Here is a 21137-nt window from a genome sequence, read left to right on the forward strand (position 1 = left end):
GATAAATGCCTGCTTCCAAACAACTTCCACGTGCAAGTGAAGAGGAGGACAATGAGAACCCGCAGCGCCTTTGGGAGGTGCAGGTGGAGTCCGGAGGGGCTGTGAGCAGGAGGGAGCTCTGCCCCAGCAGGTCTGGGGTCCCAGCGGCATTTGGCCGCCCAGGATCCAAGCAGTTTCCCGAAGAATGAGATAAGCCCGTTGTTTTCTGCTTCCTTCCTCATTCTTCCCCCTGTCTTTCTGCACAAGCTACATGTGATTGTTTGCAAATAAAAGTACTAGTTCCACAGCAGAGTAGCAATGCAGAGGTGACCTGCTCTCTGTTTGTGCTTCAGGCCTCCTCGCAGGGGACCAGGCCAGAGAGCTCCGTGACCTTTAACCCCTATGAGCCAGAGGGAGCGCCTTGGGCCTCGGAAAGAGGTGAGAGCCGCCCTCTCAGCCCCCAGACGTTTCCTGCTGGGTGAACGGTCCCCACAGCCTCCCTGTAGCGGGTGGGCCTCCTGGGAACCCACTGCTCAGAGCTCCCACCTCTTCAGTGCTAACTCTGCTCCACGTCCGAGTCCTGAGGGCACGTCTAGGCGGGTGCTGCGCGCACTACACGCCTCAGGGTGGGGGGGGCAGGGGGGAGGCGCACCCTGAGCAGACGCCTGGGCTGCGGGAACGGCCTGGTGAGGGAGGTGCTGGCGGGGTGAGGCCCACACCGGAGGCTGCTCAGGAGGCCACGCTCCGTGGGCTGTGTCCTCTCTGGACTCGCTATCAGAAACAGGCCTCTGCACGGCCTTCTCGGGTCTCTAGGTGGCCCCAGGACATTTTTTATTGGTGAACTTGGTCTGTTCGTTGCTACAAAAGCCACCCCAAAACTTAGTAGCTTAAAACCACAGCAGTCATTTACAGGATCTCTGCTTTAATCACCTGGTGCAGCTCAGGCATTTGGGCCGGGCCTCTCACAGTCACACTGGCAGCCCGGTGCAGGCCGTGGCGAGCCACCGGGGCCTGGGGCCGGTCCAGTAGCATTCTCCACAGGGCTCCGGCCTGGGCCTCCCACATCCTCGGGCTGTCTCCCAGCCTGGGAGGCGTCAGGGCAGTGGGACACCTTGCATGGCGTCTGAAGCCTCAAGAGCCACATTAATGCAAATAAGCCGCTGTCACCTCTCCCGAGAACGTCACCAGCATCGCTCCTGATAGACGCTGTAGCTGACACAGTTACAGCAGCCACCGAGGCAGGGACGCCTGCACCTCCCAATGAAGGAGGTCAGCGTTTTCAGAAATAAAGTCACCACAGCCCACCCGGAGGGCCGTCCGCATTCGCCTCTGGCATGAGAGCCCTGTCGTAATAAACATTCGCGCAGGAATGGGAGTCACGGACAGCGGGCCCTCGGGCTTATTGCTGCCCCCACGGGCCGGGTGAGGCCCGCCTGACTCTCCCTGGCCCCATCACTACGCAAAGCGGCCGAGGGCAGCTGTGGCCACCGGGAGGTAGGCGGGTGGATGGCGGGACTTCACCCGGCCCCGCCCAGCCTGTGCTCCCCACTCCGCTGCAGAAGCCCAGAGAGAAGCGCTGCCCATGGACACGGAGGTGTACGAGAGCCCCTACGCGGACCCCGAGGAGATCCGGCCCAAGGAGGTCCACCTGGACCGGAAGCTGCTGACCTTGGAGGACAAGGAGCTGGGCTCCGGCAACTTCGGCACCGTGAAGAAGGGCTACTACCAGATGAAAAAGTAAGTCGGCTCCGCCCCCCCACCCCCACCGCTCCCGCCTGTGTGGGGCGTGCTGTGTTCATTTAATCCCAAGCACGAAGGGTAACGCACCAGACCTGAGCCTTACTTTGTTAATAGTATAATTTTTGTCCATTTCTGGTACAGTTACCATGAAAGCACCCATTATGTATATTAAGTATGTAGATAATAATTATATATGTTAGTTTGGAGGTTACACAGGTGTCTTGTAGAGACTTAGAAAATAGAAACAAGTGAAAAGTAAGAATATAAAAATGTCATATTTATACCAGCCAAATATCACCATTGTGAATCAACCATAGTGTGTGTGTGTGTGTGTGTGTGTGTGTGAGAGAGAGAGATCTTTATATGCACACACATACACATGCTATTTAATTAAAATGCGATCATTCGGTAGCAGTGTTGTCTACTTATTTTCTTTGATTTTTTTCAAATTATGTCTCATTTTTCTTACCCAGAAAATTTCTAATTTCAAATATCATTATTTATAATTATTTATTTGCTTTAACCCATAATTTCAAATAACAATACCTATTATGCAATAATTAGAAGTGCTAAACTACTAAAATCTCTTTGTACTTCATTTGGCCTTTGGAAAATTACCCACATGGAATGTTCAGTGAAAATACTAGTTTCTAAAGTCCTTTGGCACAAACCCCCTCTTTGAATATGTATGTTTGAATTAGTATGCTACTGGTATGAATAAAGTTGGTTTTGTTGTTTGATGCTATTTTAAATGTAAGGAATTTGTGTAAATATTTTTGAGTAGGTAAGTCGCATGATTCAAGGGCCAAGAATATAGATAAAGGTCAACACAAAAGTCTTGCACTCCGTCGCTTGCCTTCCATGCGTGTATGCTAGTATATGTGTGTCTTAAATGTATATTTATATATGTTTGAATAATGTGCTTACTTCAAAATATATGGACGCATACCACAGTCATTTTGCAAAATGGCTTAAATTATCCTGTACTAAAGTATACATTTTCATAACTAGTCTGTGATAGTAAATGTCTGGCTTAGCTATATATGTAAATGAGCATAGACATGGTTGTGGATACACAACCTCAGCTGGAGGGATCAGGAGAGGAAGGCCCTGAGGCCAGGGGCACAGGAGGTCTTTGCAGCCCCCAGCACCGCGTCTCCCGTCAGCAAACAGGGCCCGGCCCCCTTTCCTTGCATCCTCTGTACTTCTGGCGGCCTCCCCAGTTGCTTTTCCGTGTCGAGGTCTGGCTCAACTTTTTGTTGGGCCCATTTGAAGGTATTTAGTGCTTTTGGTGTTGATATGTACGGTATAATTTCTAGGGTTTGATGTGCTTATCCCTGGTGTTGGTTGAATATGGAAATGTAACTGGCTTTGCCTGTTGACCTGATACCCAGCAGCCTGGCTAAATTCACCTGTTATTTCTGACTATTATTTCTAGTAACTTATCTTTGCAGTCTTCCACCCAGAAATGTGTCATCTATGACTAATGAGTTTTACGTCCTTCTGTTTAATCCTTACGCATGCTCCGTTTCTTTCTTGCCTTGCTGTAGTGGCCAGGAGCTGTGGCTCAATGTGGGAGGAAAGTGGCAGTGGCCTTCTTCTCACTCCTGATTTTGGGGAAAACATCAGTGTTTCCCCACTAGGTTTGTAGCTGCTCTTATTGGATTAAGAAAGTTTCCCCTTTTTCTTACTTTTTTGAGAGCTTTGTTTTTAATCATGAATGTGTATTACATTTTTTCCACTGCTGGGATAAACAGGTTTTCTCCTTTATTGTGGTACATTATACACTGATTGAAGGATATGTTTATTGATGAGAGAGAGAGAGAGAGAGAGAGAGAGAGAGGGAGAGAGAGATGTGATAGAGAAACATCAATTAGTGGCCTCTCATATGCACCCTGACCAGGGATCGAACCCAGAACCTTTTGGTGCACAGAGGATGCTTCTACCACCCGGCTATACTAATTGATTTTTCAAATATTAAACCCATTTTGCATTCCTAGAATAAACTCTTCTTGTTCATGAATTATATATTCATAATTTTTTATAATTTACTGAAATTTTTATTATTTCTCATAGAACTTTTGTATCTTATGTTCATGAAGGTCATCAGTAAATTATATTCTTGTCATTTCTTTGGCTGGTTTTGGCATCAGGGTAATGCTGGCCTTATAAAAATGAATTGGGGAATTTTTCTTTCCTTTTCTCTATCCTGGAAGAGGCTGTAGTGTTATTTTTTTCCCTTAAACATTGGGAAGAATTGAGAGGTAAAAATGTTAATTTGACCCCTACCTCACACCATACACAAAACCGGTCTGGATGGATGGTTGATGAAATGTGAAGGTCAAACAATAACTTGTCTAGAGACAGCATAGGACAAACAGTGCTTCCATGACTGAGGAGGGGGGGGGGGGGGGCGGTGCCGCTCTGTGCCCGTCTGTGTGGGAGCTGCCCGTGGGCAACTGAGAGGCTCGCTGAGCTCTGCTCTGTGCTGCCTGCGCCTGTCTGAGAGCATGTCAGACCTACTCTGCTATTCTCTTACTTTACCTGTTTTATTCCATAGTTCTCGTTTTATTCTTCCGTTGTGGAGTCCAACAAAAGAGCTCCATAGTCCCTGCATTTGTGGGAATCGTATCACAGAGAGATGCAGTTTTCAAATCATTCGTAGTTAAGTTCCATTCATTGGTGTAAGCCCCACTGTGTCAAGATGTTTTCCAGAGTTCCAACATGATCTGTGTGATGTTATTAGAAAATAAAATAAAAAATTCATTTTTTTGCAAAATTGTTGAGGCTTGCTCAAAATTCACAAAGCACTTTAAAAGTTGTGTAAGCTTGTTATGTCTGCATCTCTGTTCACCTACGTTACATACAATCTGAGATGGCAAATCCCAAAACGTTACTGGAGCCCACTCCTGCCTTGTCTGTCAGGTCTCATTGGAAGTGACTTACCTGCTCTGTTGTCCTAGGCTTGCTGCTTGGCTGGGGCATTCTGCAGCACCCACCCCCGCCCATTGGTTTTAACTGAAGAATTGTTACTGCCTTTGTCTGTGAAGTGACAGAACATTGTTGGAAAACTAGTCACTTACAGCTTCTTACGATGCATGTCCCTTCAGGGCTGTTATGTAAATAACCCGTTCCTAAAGGACATTTCTCTCGAGCGAGCCCGTTGAGCGGTTCTGAGGTGTGTGGCTTTTTTTCAGAGTTGTGAAAACGGTGGCTGTGAAAATCCTGAAAAACGAGGCCAACGACCCGGCTCTGAAAGACGAGCTGTTAGCAGAAGCCAACGTCATGCAGCAGCTTGACAACCCGTACATCGTGCGCATGATCGGGATCTGCGAGGCCGAGTCCTGGATGCTGGTCATGGAGATGGCAGAGCTGGGCCCGCTGAACAAATACTTACAGCAGAACAGGTACTGCCGGCCCCGCGCCTCCGCTGCGGCGGGCACAGGGCACCTGGGTCCCAGGGATCCTCTCTCCTCCATCCTCCCAGGCACCGTGCGAGAGGAGGCAGCTGCTGTCTTGGGATCAAGTGTGTTTTAGCTCCTTTTGGGAAAAAACAAAAACAAGCAAACAAAAACCTCTAATTTACCAGTTTGGATTTCATTCTCTTTGCCCGCTCTGTCCTGGCCCAGGGATAGATAAAGTCAGCTTCAGAATGTCTTGGCAGGCAGCGTCACCTCCTAGGAAAGACATGCTTTTTACAAGAACATTTCATGCGCTTTTTATAGGGATGACCGCGGCAGCTTGCCTGTCCGGCTGACCTCTCCATCCCCACGAGTAGTTACTGCTGAGAGTGCCGCTGCGGTGCTGATGGAATCACTCAGCCTAGCGCTGGTTACTTAATCATCTGCTACATTGCGTTTCTACTTAGGCTGTGCCTTTAATCCCCTGGAAGGGAGGCATTGCTCCCACTTCATGGGGGAAAACTGGGACTCAGGGTGGGTTTTGTTTTCTGTCCACTAGTGAAGCCTGGTTCTCCTTTAGCCGGAATGGCCAGCCTGCTGTACACTTGCATGCAGTTCAAAGCAAGCCTCGAAAATGGCACCGTTAAACACCCGGAGGATGGTGCTCACTCTTGAACAGCTATAGGGTAACAAGGTCCTTTGTCACCACTTGTGAGTCTTGCCGGAGGAGAGTAGGAAGTGAGAGGACCCACCCCTGTCTGTGAGGCGCACATCGGCTGTTCCTAAATGGACCCCTGTCCACTGTCACTAATGACACACTTGCCTTGCAGACACGTCAAGGACAAGAACATCATTGAGCTGGTTCACCAGGTGTCCATGGGGATGAAGTACTTGGAGGAGTGCAATTTCGTGCACAGAGATCTGGCGGCAAGAAATGTCCTGCTGGTGACTCAGCATTACGCCAAGATCAGTGATTTCGGACTTTCCAAAGCTCTCCGCGCCGATGAGAACTACTACAAGGTAGGCATAACCAACCAGCTGGTGTGCAGAGCAGCAGGTGGTAACAATCTGAAGTGCAAATGCATCTCCTTTATATTTTACTAGAGGCCCAGTGCACGAATTCGTGCAAGGGTGGGGTTCCTAGGCCTGTCCGGTGATCAGGGCCAATTGGGCCAGCCGGGGGGACGGACTGGCTGGCATTGGAGGTTGGCTGTGGGAGTGCACTGACTACCAGGGGACAGCTCCTGTGTTGAGTGTCTGCCCCCTGGTGGTCAGTGGCGTCATAGTGACCAGTCAACCGGTCCTAATGGTCACTTAGGCTTTTATATATATAGATTATGATGGGGTTTCAAGGAGCAATTTCCCTATTTAAGAATAGCAAAAATGTGCTTCTTAGGCTTTGATTCTATTGTTAAAATGGAAATACTGTAATCCAGTGGTTCTCAACCTGTGGGTCGCAACCCCTGAAAATACATCCTGCATATCAGATATTTACATTACGATTCATAACAGTAGAAAAATTACAGTTATGAAGTAGCAACGAAAATAATTTTATGGTTGGGGGTCACCACAACATGAGGAACTGTATGAAAGGGTCGCGGCATTAGGAAGATTGAGAACCACTGCATCACAACCTGAGATTTACTCAGAATAGTATCTTCCAAACCACATTCCTTGGACAATAGGGAACCAACAATTAAGTGTCAGAAAGAGAAATTAAGAACACAACCCCATTTACAGTCACATCAAAGGAATAAAAAGTACATAGGAATAAATTTAACCCGGGTGGTGGAAGGCCTGTGCTCCAGGGAAATCACCTCACCGGTCAGGCGGCTGCTGCCAAAGACAAGAACGAAGGCATGTTGGCGGGGTGAGGGTAGAGGGCCGCCTGGGCACTGCTGGTGGGAAAAGTCGGATGACGGCTCCTCAAAAAATTAAGAATAGAGTTACCTATGACCCAGCAGGCCCACGTTTGCATATTCTCCTGAAGGAGAGAAAGTCGCTGTGTGAGGGAGGTCTGTGCCCCCCATGTTTATCATAGCATTATTCACAATGGCCAAGATCTGGAAACAACCTAAATGTCTACCGGTGGGTAAACGGATAGAGAAAATGTACACACACACACACACACACACGCACACCAACCATTAAAAAGAAGGCAATGCTGCCATTTGCAACAACACAGATGAAGCTTGAGAGCATGATACCGAGTGACATCAGACAGAACAAGACAAATACTCGACCGTCTTACTTACATGTGAAACCAAAGAAGCTGAGCCCATAGGAACAGAGAAGGTTCTGGGGCAGGAAATGGATGAAGGTGGTCAGAGTACAAGCTGCCAGCTGTGAGCCGAGTAAGCGCTGGGCATCTCGTAAGCAAGGAGGTTGCTAAGAGAGGAGATATTAAGTGTTCTCACCATGGCAACAACAACAAACACGGTAATTATGTCAGGTGAAGGACGTGCAACTAACTATACTGTTGTAAACAGCTCATAAGATATATGTGTATGAGATCATCCTATTGCACAAAAATTAAAAGCCAAGTTAGAACCTGTAAAAAGAGACTAAACACTCTGAGAAGATGGTGACATGGAGGGTATTTTGTAAGCAAACAAAGCAAAATGGGGTAAAAGAATAAAAAGTTGAAGGGGATTAAAAAGAAGTGACAGGGATGGAAGCGAATGAGTGTGGCCCTCGGTGTTCGTGTGCGGGGGCTGAGGCCCGCAGCACGGAGCCTGCAGCGCCCATGCCCTTTGCCACGCAGCTCCGCTGAGATGGGCCCCACGTGGGCACATACAGGCTCCCTCGTGTGGTCTCCGCAGAAGTGTCTTAGAAAATTGAAGGTTTGGGGATACCATGCGTCACACAAGTCTATTGGCACCATTTTCCAACAGCAATTTGCTCACTTTGCGTCTTTGTGTCATATTTTGGTAATTCCTGCAATATTTCAAACCTTTGGATTATTATTAGTTTTGTTACGCTGATCTTTGATCAGTGATGTTTGATGTTGCTGTTATTAACGCTTTGGAGCAACATGAACTGCACCCACATAAGACAGCAAACTTAGTAAATGCTGGGTGTGCTCTGATTCTCCAGCGACCAGCCTCCCCCTCTGTCTCCTTACCCACGGCCCTCCTGCTCCTGAGACACAACACTATTGAAATTAGACCAACTGTTAACCCTGCGGTGGCCCCTATGCCTGCCATAGACCACGGCTCCTCGGATGGACCTGGGCAGAGGAAATGAAACCTCTCCTGTCCCTGGGAACATCCATGATTCCTGGGAGAGGCCAACATGTCAGCCCCGCAGGAGTCTGGGAGAAGTGGGCGGTGCCTGCAGGGCTCGGGCTTCAGGAAGGAGGCACCTGCAGATGTGCCGGGACAGCGAGCGGCCCCCAGGGGAGCTGCGGGGGAGAGCGCTGCTGTCTCGTGATGGAACCGTAAGGGTCGGGAGCTGCAGCTCGTGGATGAGCAAAGTGGTTGCATCAGACGGACTGACTCCTGGAGAGGAGGCCGTGGAGACTGTTGCAAGACAGACAAGGCTTTAGATTCTAAAGTTTAGAATCTCACGTGAACTTAGTTGGGGAAGCGGCCGCAGGTGTGAGAGGGCTGCCTCCAGGTCTGAAGGTTCTGTGGGTGAAATGCCGTTACTCAGTAGCTGCAGAGAAACCAGCGTGAGAGGAAGTTAATCAATGCAACCAACTTCACTGTTGTCTTATTTTACCAACTCCCCGCCCCCCACCTCAACCTTCGGCCACCACCACCCTGATCAGCCAGGAGCCATCAACACTGAGGCAAGACCCTCCACCAGCAATGATTCAGACTCACTGAAGGCCAGGTGATGGTTAGAACATTTTAGCAATAAAGTATTTTAATTAAGGGATGTACTCTGCTCTCTTAGACTGGATGCGTTCGCACACTTAGTGGACTGCAGTATAGTGTAGACATAGCTTTTATGCCTTTGCTATGGTGTCCCGAGTGGAACTCGCAGAACCTCCAAGGCCCGCCTCACACACTGTCAGCTCTGTCCATTGTAGCAGGATGTGTAATAACAAAATCGGGAAGCCCCTACGGGAAGCCCCTCTGGCTGGAGGCTGGTTAAGTTAGTTGTAGGAGATTTATATGAAGCACACGATTAACTCTTCTAAAATTGACTTTATTTGCATGTACTGACACACATATACCTAAGACACATGGTTAGTAGAAAAAATAAAAAGTAAAGTGCAAAAGGGTATGCCTCTAACTTATTACCCCCAGGAGCATATGTTCCCTATTTACACTTGTATATGTATTTTTCTGGAAGGATCCCAGGAAAGCTCTCAAATGCGGTTGTCTCTGTGGACTAGAAGCAGGAGGGGGTGGTGGGCACAGCTGCTGAAAATCTAAATCTAAACATAAAGCACAACATGGATGTGACAGAGGTGTGGTCAGTGTGGCACAGAGAGCGGCCAGGCACTGTGGTCTCACAGCCATTCCCCAAGTTGCCCCTCCCGACCCGCCTCCCTCTGCCCCGGGGACTTCACCAGATTAAAGTGACAGCCCCGGAGGCAGCAGGCCACACGGACCCCGAGCCCCTAAGCAAAGGCCTTTGGCAGGCACAGCTTGGGTCTCTTACTACCTCCTTTAAAATGAGAGCGTGTAAAGCGGTACTGTCAGCAGCCTGTGCCAAAGCAGGGGGTGCTGGCTCAGAGCTGCGGACAGTGCACTTGGAGCCGCCGGGTTCCTGGGCGCCGGACCAGGACGCGGTGCTCGGCGGGGCTCGCCTTGTGACCGGCCCACGGGCTGTGAGGGCCAGAGGAGGAGGTGAGAGAAATGACTAAGATACACAAAAGTCCATCTCACTCATTTAAAAATGTATTTGAAAATGAAAAGTTTAAGATTTTCAGATTTAATTGTATGTTTAAGATTCATACCAATTACATGCACACATGCATGTGGGTGCACACTCACACACATGGCACATGCATGTGTGAGCATACACACGGTGTGTTGTGAGTCATGATTTCATTTTTTTTTAAATTGTGATAAAATACCCTTAACATAAATTTTACCATCTTAACTATTTTCAAGATTACAGGTCAGTGATGTGAAGTACGTTCACTTTATTTACAATAATCTCCAGAATTATTTTCATCTGACCCAGCTGAAGCTGTACTCACTACAAGCTAAGCCCCGCCACTCCCTCTGCACCGGCCCTGCGCCCCCTCTACTTCCTGTCTCTTCCTCGGCGACTCTAGGGCCCTGGATGAGTAGAACCGCATGGTGCTTGCCCCCTTGTGACGGGCTGGCCTGTTTCACGCAGCACCTGGAAGGGCCCCTGTATGTCGGAGCCCATTCTGTCTGTCTGTCTGTCCTCGGTCAGTGGGCGTTTGGGCTGCCGCCTCAGGCTCTGGTGAGCAGAGCTGCGTGGCCACGGTGTGCGCGAGTTGGTTCTCACGCAGTCCTCTGTTTGCCTTGCTTCCAGGCGCAGACGCACGGGAAGTGGCCCGTGAAGTGGTACGCCCCCGAGTGCATCAACTACTACAAGTTCTCCAGCAAGAGCGACGTCTGGAGCTTCGGGGTGCTGATGTGGGAGGCGTTTTCCTACGGGCAGAAGCCGTACCGGGTTAGCCTCTGCTTCCCGTGTCCTGTCCTGGGCCTAGTCTGTCTGAACAGATGAGCACCTGTCACCATAGTCGTGGCCTTCCTTCTGAAGCTTTGCTGTCTTTTGACGGTCAACAGGACCTCCGTTTATTCTAAACGGCAGGAGAAATATCTCATGCTAGCTGAACAGTACATCTTCTTTTCATTGCATATTATGCATGTAAATATGCATAAAATGTACCCAAATCAGCATTAATTAAAATTGAAATAGGAAGTATGGCTATTTCAGTATCAAATTGGCAGCTCATTACAGTTTGTTAGATTTTTTAAAACCGAGGTACACATACCAAAAAAGGCACAGTTGCTAGGATGCAGCTTGATGAACCTTCACAAATGGAACATGCTCGTGAAAGCAGCCCCAGATGAAAACAGACAGAACCTAACTCCCCTGCCCCTGCACGCACGCCTCCCGCCAAGGGCCACCTCACTGACTTCCAGATCTTAGCTAGGCGCTCCTGCTTTTGTTATTTTTATCACTGAAATTGCGCTTCATGTGCTCTTGTTTCATTGGGGATGGCAGATGGGATGTATTTGTGGCTTTGTTTTGTTTTGCTGAGTGCTATGTTTAAAAATCTCAGGTATATTTTACATGTTTTAGGGGATGAAAGGAAGTGAAGTGTCCGCTATGCTGGAGAAAGGAGAGAGGATGGGGTGCCCTCCGGGGTGCCCGAGAGAGATGTATGAGCTGATGACCCTGTGCTGGACCTATAAGTGAGTACCCCCCTTCCTGCCGTTCATGCAGCCGCTCGGGCACAGCGTGCCGGGCTGTCTTCCCCTGGGGCAGGGTGTGCTCCCTCCTACACCAGCAGGGCAGCTGCCTGGCTCTCTGGACCAGGCACTTCTATTCTTTAGTCTAAGAATAAGTTGACAATTACTCTAATCCCAGATGTCAAATTTAAATGTAGATAATATTGGCGGGGCGGGGGTGGCCACAGTAGAAAGATGTTCCTACATCTGGTCCAGTGCTGTGGACCATACTTGGCAACAGAGGGTGAGAGGTACTTGGAGGGAAACGTGTACTTTCCTAGTTCCTGACCACCTTTCGGGGTAGGGCGTGGACACGATGCTGGCTGGCTCTCAGATGAACTGTGAGGTAGCACTGCCAAGGCGTGCCCCAGGCCTGGGAGGGTGGCCCTCAGAGTCGCCTGGAGCACATGTGATCTTATGGCAGCTCAGCAGGAAGGGAGACCCATCACACCTGGGGATCAGAGAAGAATCACACCTGGAGATAAGGGAAGCATCTCACCTGAGATCAGAGAAGGATCACACCTGGGGATCAGGGAAGCATTGCACCTGGGGATGAGGGAAGGATCACAGCTGGGGATCAGGGAAGGATCACACCTGGGGATCAGGGAAGGATCATACCTGGGGATCAGGGAAGCATTGCATCTGGGGATGAGGGAAGCATCACACCTGGAATCAGGGAAGGATCACACCTGTGGATCAGGAAGTATCGCACCTGGGGATGAGGGAAGGATCACACCTGGGGATCTGGGAAGGATCATCCCTGGGGATCAGGGAAGCATTGCACCTGGGAATGAGGGAAGGATCACTCCTGGGGATCAGGGAAGGATCGCACCTGGGGATCAGGGAAGGATTGCCCCTGGGGATCAGGGAAGGATCGCACCTGGGGATCAGGGAAGGATTGCCCCTGGGGATCAGGGAAGGATCGCACCTGGGGATCAGGGAAGGATTGCCCCTGGGGATCAGGGAAGGATCGCACCTGGGGATCAGGGAAGGATTGCCCCTGGGGATCAGGGAAGGATCGCACCTGGGGATCAGGGAAGGATTGCCCCTGGGGATCAGGGAAGGATCGCACCTGGGGATCAGGGAAGGATTGCCCCTGGGGATCAGGGAAGGATCGCACCTGGGGATCAGGGAAGGATTGCCCCTGGGGATCAGGGAAGGATCGCACCTGGGGATCAGGGAAGGATTGCCCCTGGGGATCAGGGAAGGATCGCACCTGGGGATCAGGGAAGGATTGCCCCTGGGGATCAGGGAAGGATCGCACCTGGGGATCAGGGAAGGATTGCCCCTGGGGATCAGGGAAGGATCGCACCTGGGGATCAGGGAAGGATTGCCCCTGGGGATCAGGGAAGGATCGCACCTGGGGATCAGGGAAGGATTGCCCCTGGGGATCAGGGAAGGATCGCACCTGGGGATCAGGGAAGGATTGCCCCTGGGGATCAGGGAAGGATCGCACCTGGGGATCAGGGAAGGATTGCCCCTGGGGATCAGGGAAGGATCGCACCTGGGGATCAGGGAAGGATTGCCCCTGGGGATCAGGGAAGGATCGCACCTGGGGATCAGGGAAGGATTGCCCCTGGGGATCAGGGAAGGATCGCACCTGGGGATCAGGGAAGGATTGCCCCTGGGGATCAGGGAAGGATCGCACCTGGGGATCAGGGAAGGATTGCCCCTGGGGATCAGGGAAGGATCGCACCTGGGGATCAGGGAAGGATTGCCCCTGGGGATCAGGGAAGGATCGCACCTGGGGATCAGGGAAGGATTGCCCCTGGGGATCAGGGAAGGATCGCACCTGGGGATCAGGGAAGGATTGCCCCTGGGGATCAGGGAAGGATCGCACCTGGGGATCAGGGAAGGATTGCCCCTGGGGATCAGGGAAGGATCGCACCTGGGGATCAGGGAAGGATTGCCCCTGGGGATCAGGGAAGGATCGCACCTGGGGATCAGGGAAGGATTGCCCCTGGGGATCAGGGAAGGATCGCACCTGGGGATCAGGGAAGGATTGCCCCTGGGGATCAGGGAAGGATCGCACCTGGGGATCAGGGAAGGATTGCCCCTGGGGATCAGGGAAGGATCGCACCTGGGGATCAGGGAAGGATTGCCCCTGGGGATCAGGGAAGGATCGCACCTGGGGATCAGGGAAGGATTGCCCCTGGGGATCAGGGAAGGATCGCACCTGGGGATCAGGGAAGGATTGCCCCTGGGGATCAGGGAAGGATCGCACCTGGGGATCAGGGAAGGATTGCCCCTGGGGATCAGGGAAGGATCGCACCTGGGGATCAGGGAAGGATTGCCCCTGGGGATCAGGGAAGGATCGCACCTGGGGATCAGGGAAGGATCACACCTGGGGATCAGGAATGATCGCACCTGGGGTTCAGGGAAGCATCGCACCTGGGGAGGCACTCATAATTTGCAATAGATTTAATAATGTGGGTACTAGCTGTGCTCTGAGATACAATGGTTAGTGATTCCAGAGCATCCTAGGAAAGAGGAGTATTGCAGGTGCTCTCAGGTGCCACCTGGGACTCTGCACCCAGGGAGCACCACTCACCCCATGGCTGGGCGTGCACCTAAGGGATCTCACTATGGTCTAGAAGCAGCATGTGGTCAGCCCAAAGGGAAAGGGCGGTATGTCCAGCTGCTGGTGCTGACCTTCTCAGAGTAAGGCCCTTTCTGTACCAAAGCTGCCTGCTGGGCCCTGGGCGCTTCTTGAACTGGGCTGTCCGTGCCAGCCAGGGAGAGAGGCGAGAAGGAGACTTTAGGTGGGGGTGTTCATTCTTTGAGTCTTGACTAACTGCACCCCATGGGGCCCAAACTAGAATCATTAGACTCATTGACAGGTAGGTTCCTCAAAGTGGAACTCAAAGGTCTGGACTAGAAATTGCGGTTGGGGTGGGTCATATAGGAAACGGAAGACCAATGGCCCTGAGTGATGTTACAGACCTCGACTCGACACCTTGCACCTGCACTGACTCAGGCCCCGGCCACCTGCCTGGAGGCGCCTCTGGAAGGCAGGCAGGGCAGGAGGGTGGACCTGCCCTCTGAGACTCCGGACAGGAACCAGGGCGCCCACGCTTCTCTCGCAGCACCTGTTCCTCTGCGCGGCCCGCGGGAAAGCAGGGCTGGCCTGGCTTTCGCAGGGGCTGTGTGCTGTGCTGCTGGCGGGGCTCGGGGCCCTGGTGGCTGTGAGGCGTCACCGGAGCAGAACAGACCCAGGTGGGGAGATGGCGAAGCCGTGGGAGGGCCGCCAGGGCCGGAGCCTGTGGCATTTATAGCTCTCCAGTCTGCCTGTGCCGTCATGTGGAAGGTTTCACTTCCTCTGAGAAAAATGAACTTTAAATCATTCTGAGACAGGTGGAAAAAAGAACTAAAGTGGACTCTCGGGAGATGGTTAAAGCTAGTGTTCTGCTCTGAATGTGAACCCTGACGTGTTATTTCTGTCCGCTCTTCTCCGCGGTGGATGCTGACCAGTGAGGAGTGGAAGGGTGTGCAGGGGGCGCTCAGGGGGAGAGGGCGTTAGGGGATGTGCTCCTCGGGGGGGCGGGGGGTGGTGATGCAGCGAGGCACCCCGGCTTGGCTGGGGGAGGGGTAATACAGTGAGGTGCCCCGGCGTGGCCGGGACTGGGGGTGATGCAGCGAGGCACCCCGGCTTGGCTGGGGGAGGGGTAATACAGTGAGGTGCCCCGGCGTGGCCGGGACTGGGGGTGATGCAGCGAGGCACCCCGCTTGGCTGGGACTGGGGGTGATGCAGTGAGGGGCCCCGGCGTGGCTGGGACTGGGGGTGATGCAGTGAGGCACCCCGCTTGGCTGGGACTGGGGGTGATGCAATGAGGTGCCTTGGCGTGGCTTGGGGGATGGGGCAGAGAACCTGGACCAGATCTGCTCGCAGCCTTTGTCCCCCTGGACACACGGCTCTTGGTGCTGCTGCCGCCAGGCCCAGGAGGGAGGCGAGGAGGAAAGGGCGCGTGGCATTGGCAGGAGGGCAGGCCAAGCTGCTCTGAGACAGCCCTGGCCCAGGTGCTTTCCAGCGAAGACTGAGGTCACAGCCAAGTGAGGTCCAGGCGGCGGTCTCCCCATCACGCCACCCCGGGACGCTGTCCAGGGATCTACGCAGACCCCTCCTCTAGGAATGGGCAGCAGGGCCCAGGGGTCCGTGGAGGAGCAGCAGTGATGGCGGCCATGCCCCAGTTAGGAAGGACAACTCCTCGTCACACTGAGGTTCTTTTCCCAAAAGCTGGATTTCAGAAGCTTACAGGTTTCTACGGATGCCCTGGGTGCCGGTGCCGGTCAGGGAGCAATGGTCGGAGACTTTGTCTGCTAGAAGCAGTTAAATGATGTACAGTTGAATGAAAAAGAACACACAGAACATTCTGGGAGCATGGCCAGCCAAGAGGCCTGGGAGCGCAGGAGCTGGCGATGGGGAGTCACCTCGGCAAACCTCACAGAGACCCCGGCCCTCCCTGTAGGAGCCTGCGGGTGAGGAGGAGAGGAAGTGGCTGCCTGGGCATGACGCCTGGGAGCTTCCAGAACCTGGAGTCAGTGAAGCAAACACAAATGACCCCTGTGTAGTCTCCAAGCTTTCCTCCACTGTCAACAGTCAGCCACCTTTTCCAAGGTGATTGATTTTTATTTTTTTATATGTTTTTATTGATTTTTTTAGAGAGAGGACAGGAGAGGGATAGAGAGATAGAAACATCAATGGGCTACCAAGGTGGTAGATTTTGATAGCTAGGTAGGTAGGAAGGAAGGTAGGTGGGTAGGTAGGTAGGAAGGTAGGTGGGTAGGTAGGTGAGTAGGAAGGTAAGTGGGTAGGTGGGTAGATAGGTAGGAAGGTAGGTAGGTAGGTAGGTAGGAAAGTAGGTGAGTAGGAAGGTAAGTGGGTAGGTGGGTAGATAGGTAGGAAGGTAGGTTGTAGGTAGGTAGGTGGGTAGGAAGGTAGGTGGTAGGTAGATAGGTGGGTAGGTGGGTAGGTAGGAAGGAAGGTAGGTGGGTAGGTGGGTAGGTGGGTAGATAGGAAAGTAGGTGAGTAGGAAGGTAAGTGGGTAGGTGGGTAGATAGGTAGGAAGGTAGGTAGGTAGGTAGGTGGGTAGGAAGGTAGGTGGGTAGGTAGGTAGGTAGGTGGGTAGGTGGGTAGGTAGGTAGGTAGGTAGGTAGGTGGGTAGGTAGGTGGGTAGGATGGGTAGGTGGTAGGTAGGTAGGTGGGTAGGTGGGTAGGTAGGTGGGTAGGTAGATAGATAGGCAGACGGAAGGGTGGGTGAACGGGTGGATAGAAAGACGGATGGATAGTTACATATATTGATTGATAGGTGATGGGTGGAAGGATAGATACATAGGAAATAGGTAGACAGATCAATAGACAGATAATAGGTGACAGATGAAGATCAGTAAATCAATACGTGATAGGTGGGTGATGGATAGGTATGGTGGGATAGATAGATACCAGTAAGTAGCAATTTACACAGAAAGACATGCCCACACACCTGAGGTCGATGGCAGACGCCCCCGTGCATTGCCTTTCGTTTCCTGCACGCGGAGACACTCCCTCCCGCAGGCCACACCTCTGGGCTGGCGGTGCGGGGCCAGCAGGAGCATCAGCCCAGACAAGCATGTGATGGCACATTGCGGTGGGTGCTGCAGCGCAAGCTGCCGGGAGCACGGGACGAGAACAGGGTTAGGGGTCGCACTTCTGTTAGGGTCCATGTGGCCCCTTTGGACGGGGTTTCCACCTGACAACTACAGGGTGGGGAGCTTGGGGTCAGGAAATGAGAGGGAAGAAGGGGTGCGCCGGGCACAAGGGGAAGAGTGGACAAAGCCTCAGCCTGGGTGGGTGGAAACAGCGCAGGCCCAGGATACTCGGTGCCCCCTCCCCCCCGCCCCGCCCAGGCTCAGGTCATCCTGGGTTCCTCCCGGCAGCCTGACCCGTGCAGCAAAGGAGAGGCTTCCTGGGACCCCGGCCGCTGTCTTCCCTGAGGCCCAGTCTGTGTTGCGTTTCTCCACACGAGTTTCCTGGTGCTCAGCTGCCGGGTGAATGAAACCCGCACAGCAAGCTTCAGGCAGGTTTTGTGCACTCAGGTCCCGTAGCGGGGGCAGAACTTTCTGATTTTCAAAGATGATCAGTGTGTGTTCCCTGGGGAGCAGGACCGAGGCTGTCTGTCTGTGTGGACAGTTTCTGCCTGTGTTTCTGCACCCCGGGCTTGGCCACCGCATTCCTTCCCGACCACAACCTGGTGGCCAGGACACGGCCCCCACGGCGAGGCCAGGTCCCAGCCTGACCACAGCGGCTGGTGTTCTCAGCAGGGCTGTTTGCTCTTGAAAGCTGTAGGTGCAGCCATGACAGCAGGTCTGGAATGACATCATTTGTGATGACATTGATGAGGTGCCGAGGACCTAACTCTTGCTTATAGCAAAGGCCTGTGGTCAGACTGGTTCGGTTATATGTTGTTTCGCTTAAAGTCACAGACCCACTGCGGACTTACTCTATGTTGATGACATTTGACTAGACAACCCATTTGGTTATGTAGAAACCGCTCTGCCCTTACATAGGTGGGTGATCCCTGGCCTCTTGCACGCTCCCTAGCTGTTCTCACACCTACACTGAACCTTATAAAATTGTAGTCGTAGGTCAAAAAGGTTGACTCTGGACAGTTCGTAGTTTAATTTCAAGTTTTGTTTCACTTATTGGGCAATTTTACCCACTTAAAATATAGCCAAAAATGTTGCAAAATAAGAAAAATTATTTCCAAACAAGGATAGGTTCTTTGAATTTTAAGAAATACTTGCTGGCAACAGGTCCTGCTCAGAGTGCCTGTGGTAGAGCAGAGACGTGTGATGTTTGTTCAGAGACTGCAAATTGTGAAAGGCTTTTCCCACGGTTTACTGACGCCATTACGGCACCTGGCAAGTGACGAGAGGGAGGCCTTGCTGTGCTAAGATGACGACAAGGCCCGCGTCTCTGCTTCTGCCCGACAGGCTTTGAGTTTTGATAAGACCCTTATCAACAGCACATGCTCAGAAACCCTGAGCCATCCAGTTGGGGTGGGGGAAGGGACAGTTTAACTGTGGTTACTTTCTTCTTAACAAGGTTATGAGTCTGCAGCATGTTGACCAATGATATCTTCCAGACATGGCTGTTTTGCTACATCCTGGGTTAAAGGATCCGGAGTGCCAGTGCAAAATTCTCCATCTTTAAGGTGGAATGAGCCACCTGGGTCTTGCTGGATGCAGATTGGGTTCTGTAGGTCCCAGAGGGCCTGGCTGGGTCCCTGGCTGGGAGCAGGACATGCTGAGAGCCGCAGGTTCTGGAGGAAGCCACCAGGGGGCGCACATGCGCACTCGCCCCAAGGCCCAGCTGTGGCCTGCTTGTCACCAGGGCGACTGACCACTAATGCCTGTCTTCCCTTTCCAGCGTGGAGAGCAGGCCCGGCTTCGCAGCGGTGGAAATGCGGCTGCGCAATTACTACTACGACGTGGTGAACTAAGACTGTGCCGGTCGCGCCGCCTGTGAGCAGATGAGGCACAGGCCAATGTATACAATCACTGATTTTGAGTCTCCATCTCCCTCTTCCCATCGGGAGAGCCAGCCTCAGGGGACATGCCTGACTGTGGTCCCCAAAGCCCATCCCGGACACTCCCTCCACAGAACAACCGCCCGCCCAGGGAGCATGGGAGAAAGATGGACAGCAGGGGCAGAGGGCTGTGGCTTCCTCCGTGTGTCTGTGTGGTTCCCCAGGCTGGTCATCTGCAGGGTCTGTGTCCGGAGGCCCTCGCTGTCTGTCCAGTCCTCTGGCTCCCGGCTGCACCGGAAGCCGCCGCCCAGAGACACCATGTGCACTGAGCGCCCCTCGCCGTGTCTTGGCGTGCCCGGGGCAGGGACACGATGCGACGGTGAGGCAGGCAGTGGGAGGAGGGACTTGCTGGAACAGGCCACCGGACTCGCCCTGGCCCCAGAAGCTTTCCCGATGGCAACGTGCTTTGAGGCTTTCACAGGTCACTTTCTACCAGCGCGTGTGTAAGGTGTAGCCAGGCAAGGATCAAGTCGGGATGCTGCTTCTGCTCCGTGCCCTCTGAGCCGGAGACTCGCATCTCCTGAGGGTGGCCTGCGGGAGGGGTGGCGTGGCTCGCTGACCCCGGAAACCCTCTCCCGAGGCCGCTCTGAAGACTGTCCTCGCACATAGACGGTGACCTCCAGGGAAAGGCTGTCTGTCGCCTCGAGCAGAAGGAGGACAGACAGCAGGCCGCTGCCGCTGTGTGGAGCCCGTGCCTCCTCTGCCTGGAGAGGGTGCCGCCAGCACTCTGCCTGCGTCCGCTGCGGGGCCCCCGGCCAGGGCAGGTGGAAACGAGTTCCTAAAGAAGGTGTGAATCCATAATAAAGCGCAGACCCGCTCCTCGCCACAAGCAGGCTTTACTTGGTGTGATTTGGGGCTGAAGATACAAAACCCAAGAATTATCTTCTCGTCCCCTAGTCTTAATTAATCCTTAACTAGTGTCTGATTTTACTCAAGACCATTGCTAGTCAGTTTGCTGTGGCTCTTGAAAACTAGAGCTACTTAGCCATCATCCTTGGGTCAGTCACGTCACACACTCAGACCGTCTCGTCTCAGCTCTGCTCACACGTTGCAGGAGTGCGTCTACCGTGTGCAGCCGCGAGGCCCTGCTACGAGGGGAGCGCGGCTGGAGAGCGCAGCGGGGCCCTGGCCTGGCAGGAGACGTCAGTCATGGGGCTCCTGTTGAGAAACTTTTAGAAACCATTCCTTCTTCTAGAATTGTGCTACCTGGTGGTCTAGTGGTTTTGTTAGAATCCCTGTGTGCTGAGCAGATAGTCCAGTGGTTCTCAACCTTCTGGCCCTTTAAATACAGTTCCTCATGTTGTGACCCAACCATAAAATTATTTTCGTTGCTACTTCATAACTGTAATGTTGCTACTGTTATGAATCGTAATGTAAATACCTGATAAGCAAGATGGTCTTAGGCGACACCTGTGAAAGGGTCGTTCGACCGCCAAAGGGGTCGTGACCCACAGGTTGAGAACCGCTGATAGTCCAAACAGTGGCAATACACATAGTGCCTGAAATTGAAAGGTTAATGACGAAGCCTGTAGTCAGGCGATTCAGAACCCTGAGAGGAAGGGCTGGACACACGGAGATGACCTCTGAGGAAGGCTGCGTGCTGTCCCTCCTCCGCCCGAGGTGTGGGGAAGGCCAAGCCGCAGTAGGCGTCTCCCATGCCCTCACCGCTCCTGCCCTTCCCAGAGGCGAGTGGGCAGAGGGAGGAGGGGCCGGGAGCGGCGGGCCCACAGTGCCAGCCCCGGGGCGGTGTCCCGTGTGTGGGATCCCCGCTGCGCCCTGTGTCCATCTTCTCTAGTGAAGGGGTCCTGTGCCAGGCCTTCCCCGGGTCTGCAGCGGAGGGGAGGGCGGGGGGAAGGAGCGCCACTGCAGAAGGATTTGTGCAGGGAACGAGCTGAAGCTGGAAGCTGCGGGCTCCGTCCGGGGCCGCTGGCCTGCGCTTGGTTTTCACGCGCCTGCTGCCTCCTCGTGGGCCTAGCCACGTCCTTGCCTGGTCTGGCTCACTCCACGTGCTTCCCACGCTGGCCCTGGTTGAGTGGGAACAAAGGGCATCATGGACAGACAGG

General features: G+C 52.9%; 1 protein-coding gene across 1 annotated transcript in view; it reads left to right on the forward strand.

The window, feature by feature from the left end:
• SYK (spleen tyrosine kinase) overlaps nucleotides 1–19903 on the forward strand; it is a 45345-nt gene extending 25442 nt beyond the window's left edge. The window contains exons 7-13 of the mRNA XM_005883093.2: nucleotides 333–417; nucleotides 1539–1716; nucleotides 4917–5126; nucleotides 5951–6140; nucleotides 10584–10724; nucleotides 11361–11473; nucleotides 18915–19903. Of these exons, the coding sequence (XP_005883155.1) occupies nucleotides 333–417; nucleotides 1539–1716; nucleotides 4917–5126; nucleotides 5951–6140; nucleotides 10584–10724; nucleotides 11361–11473; nucleotides 18915–18987 (990 nt within the window). The 3' untranslated portion in view covers nucleotides 18988–19903. The remainder of the gene's footprint in view (nucleotides 1–332; nucleotides 418–1538; nucleotides 1717–4916; nucleotides 5127–5950; nucleotides 6141–10583; nucleotides 10725–11360; nucleotides 11474–18914) is intronic.
• The last annotated feature ends 1234 nt before the right edge of the window (nucleotides 19904–21137 follow it).

The sequence above is a fragment of the Myotis brandtii genome, unplaced genomic scaffold, assembly GCF_000412655.1.
Source record: "Myotis brandtii unplaced genomic scaffold, ASM41265v1 scaffold760, whole genome shotgun sequence".
Taxonomy (NCBI): Eukaryota; Metazoa; Chordata; class Mammalia; order Chiroptera; family Vespertilionidae; genus Myotis; species Myotis brandtii.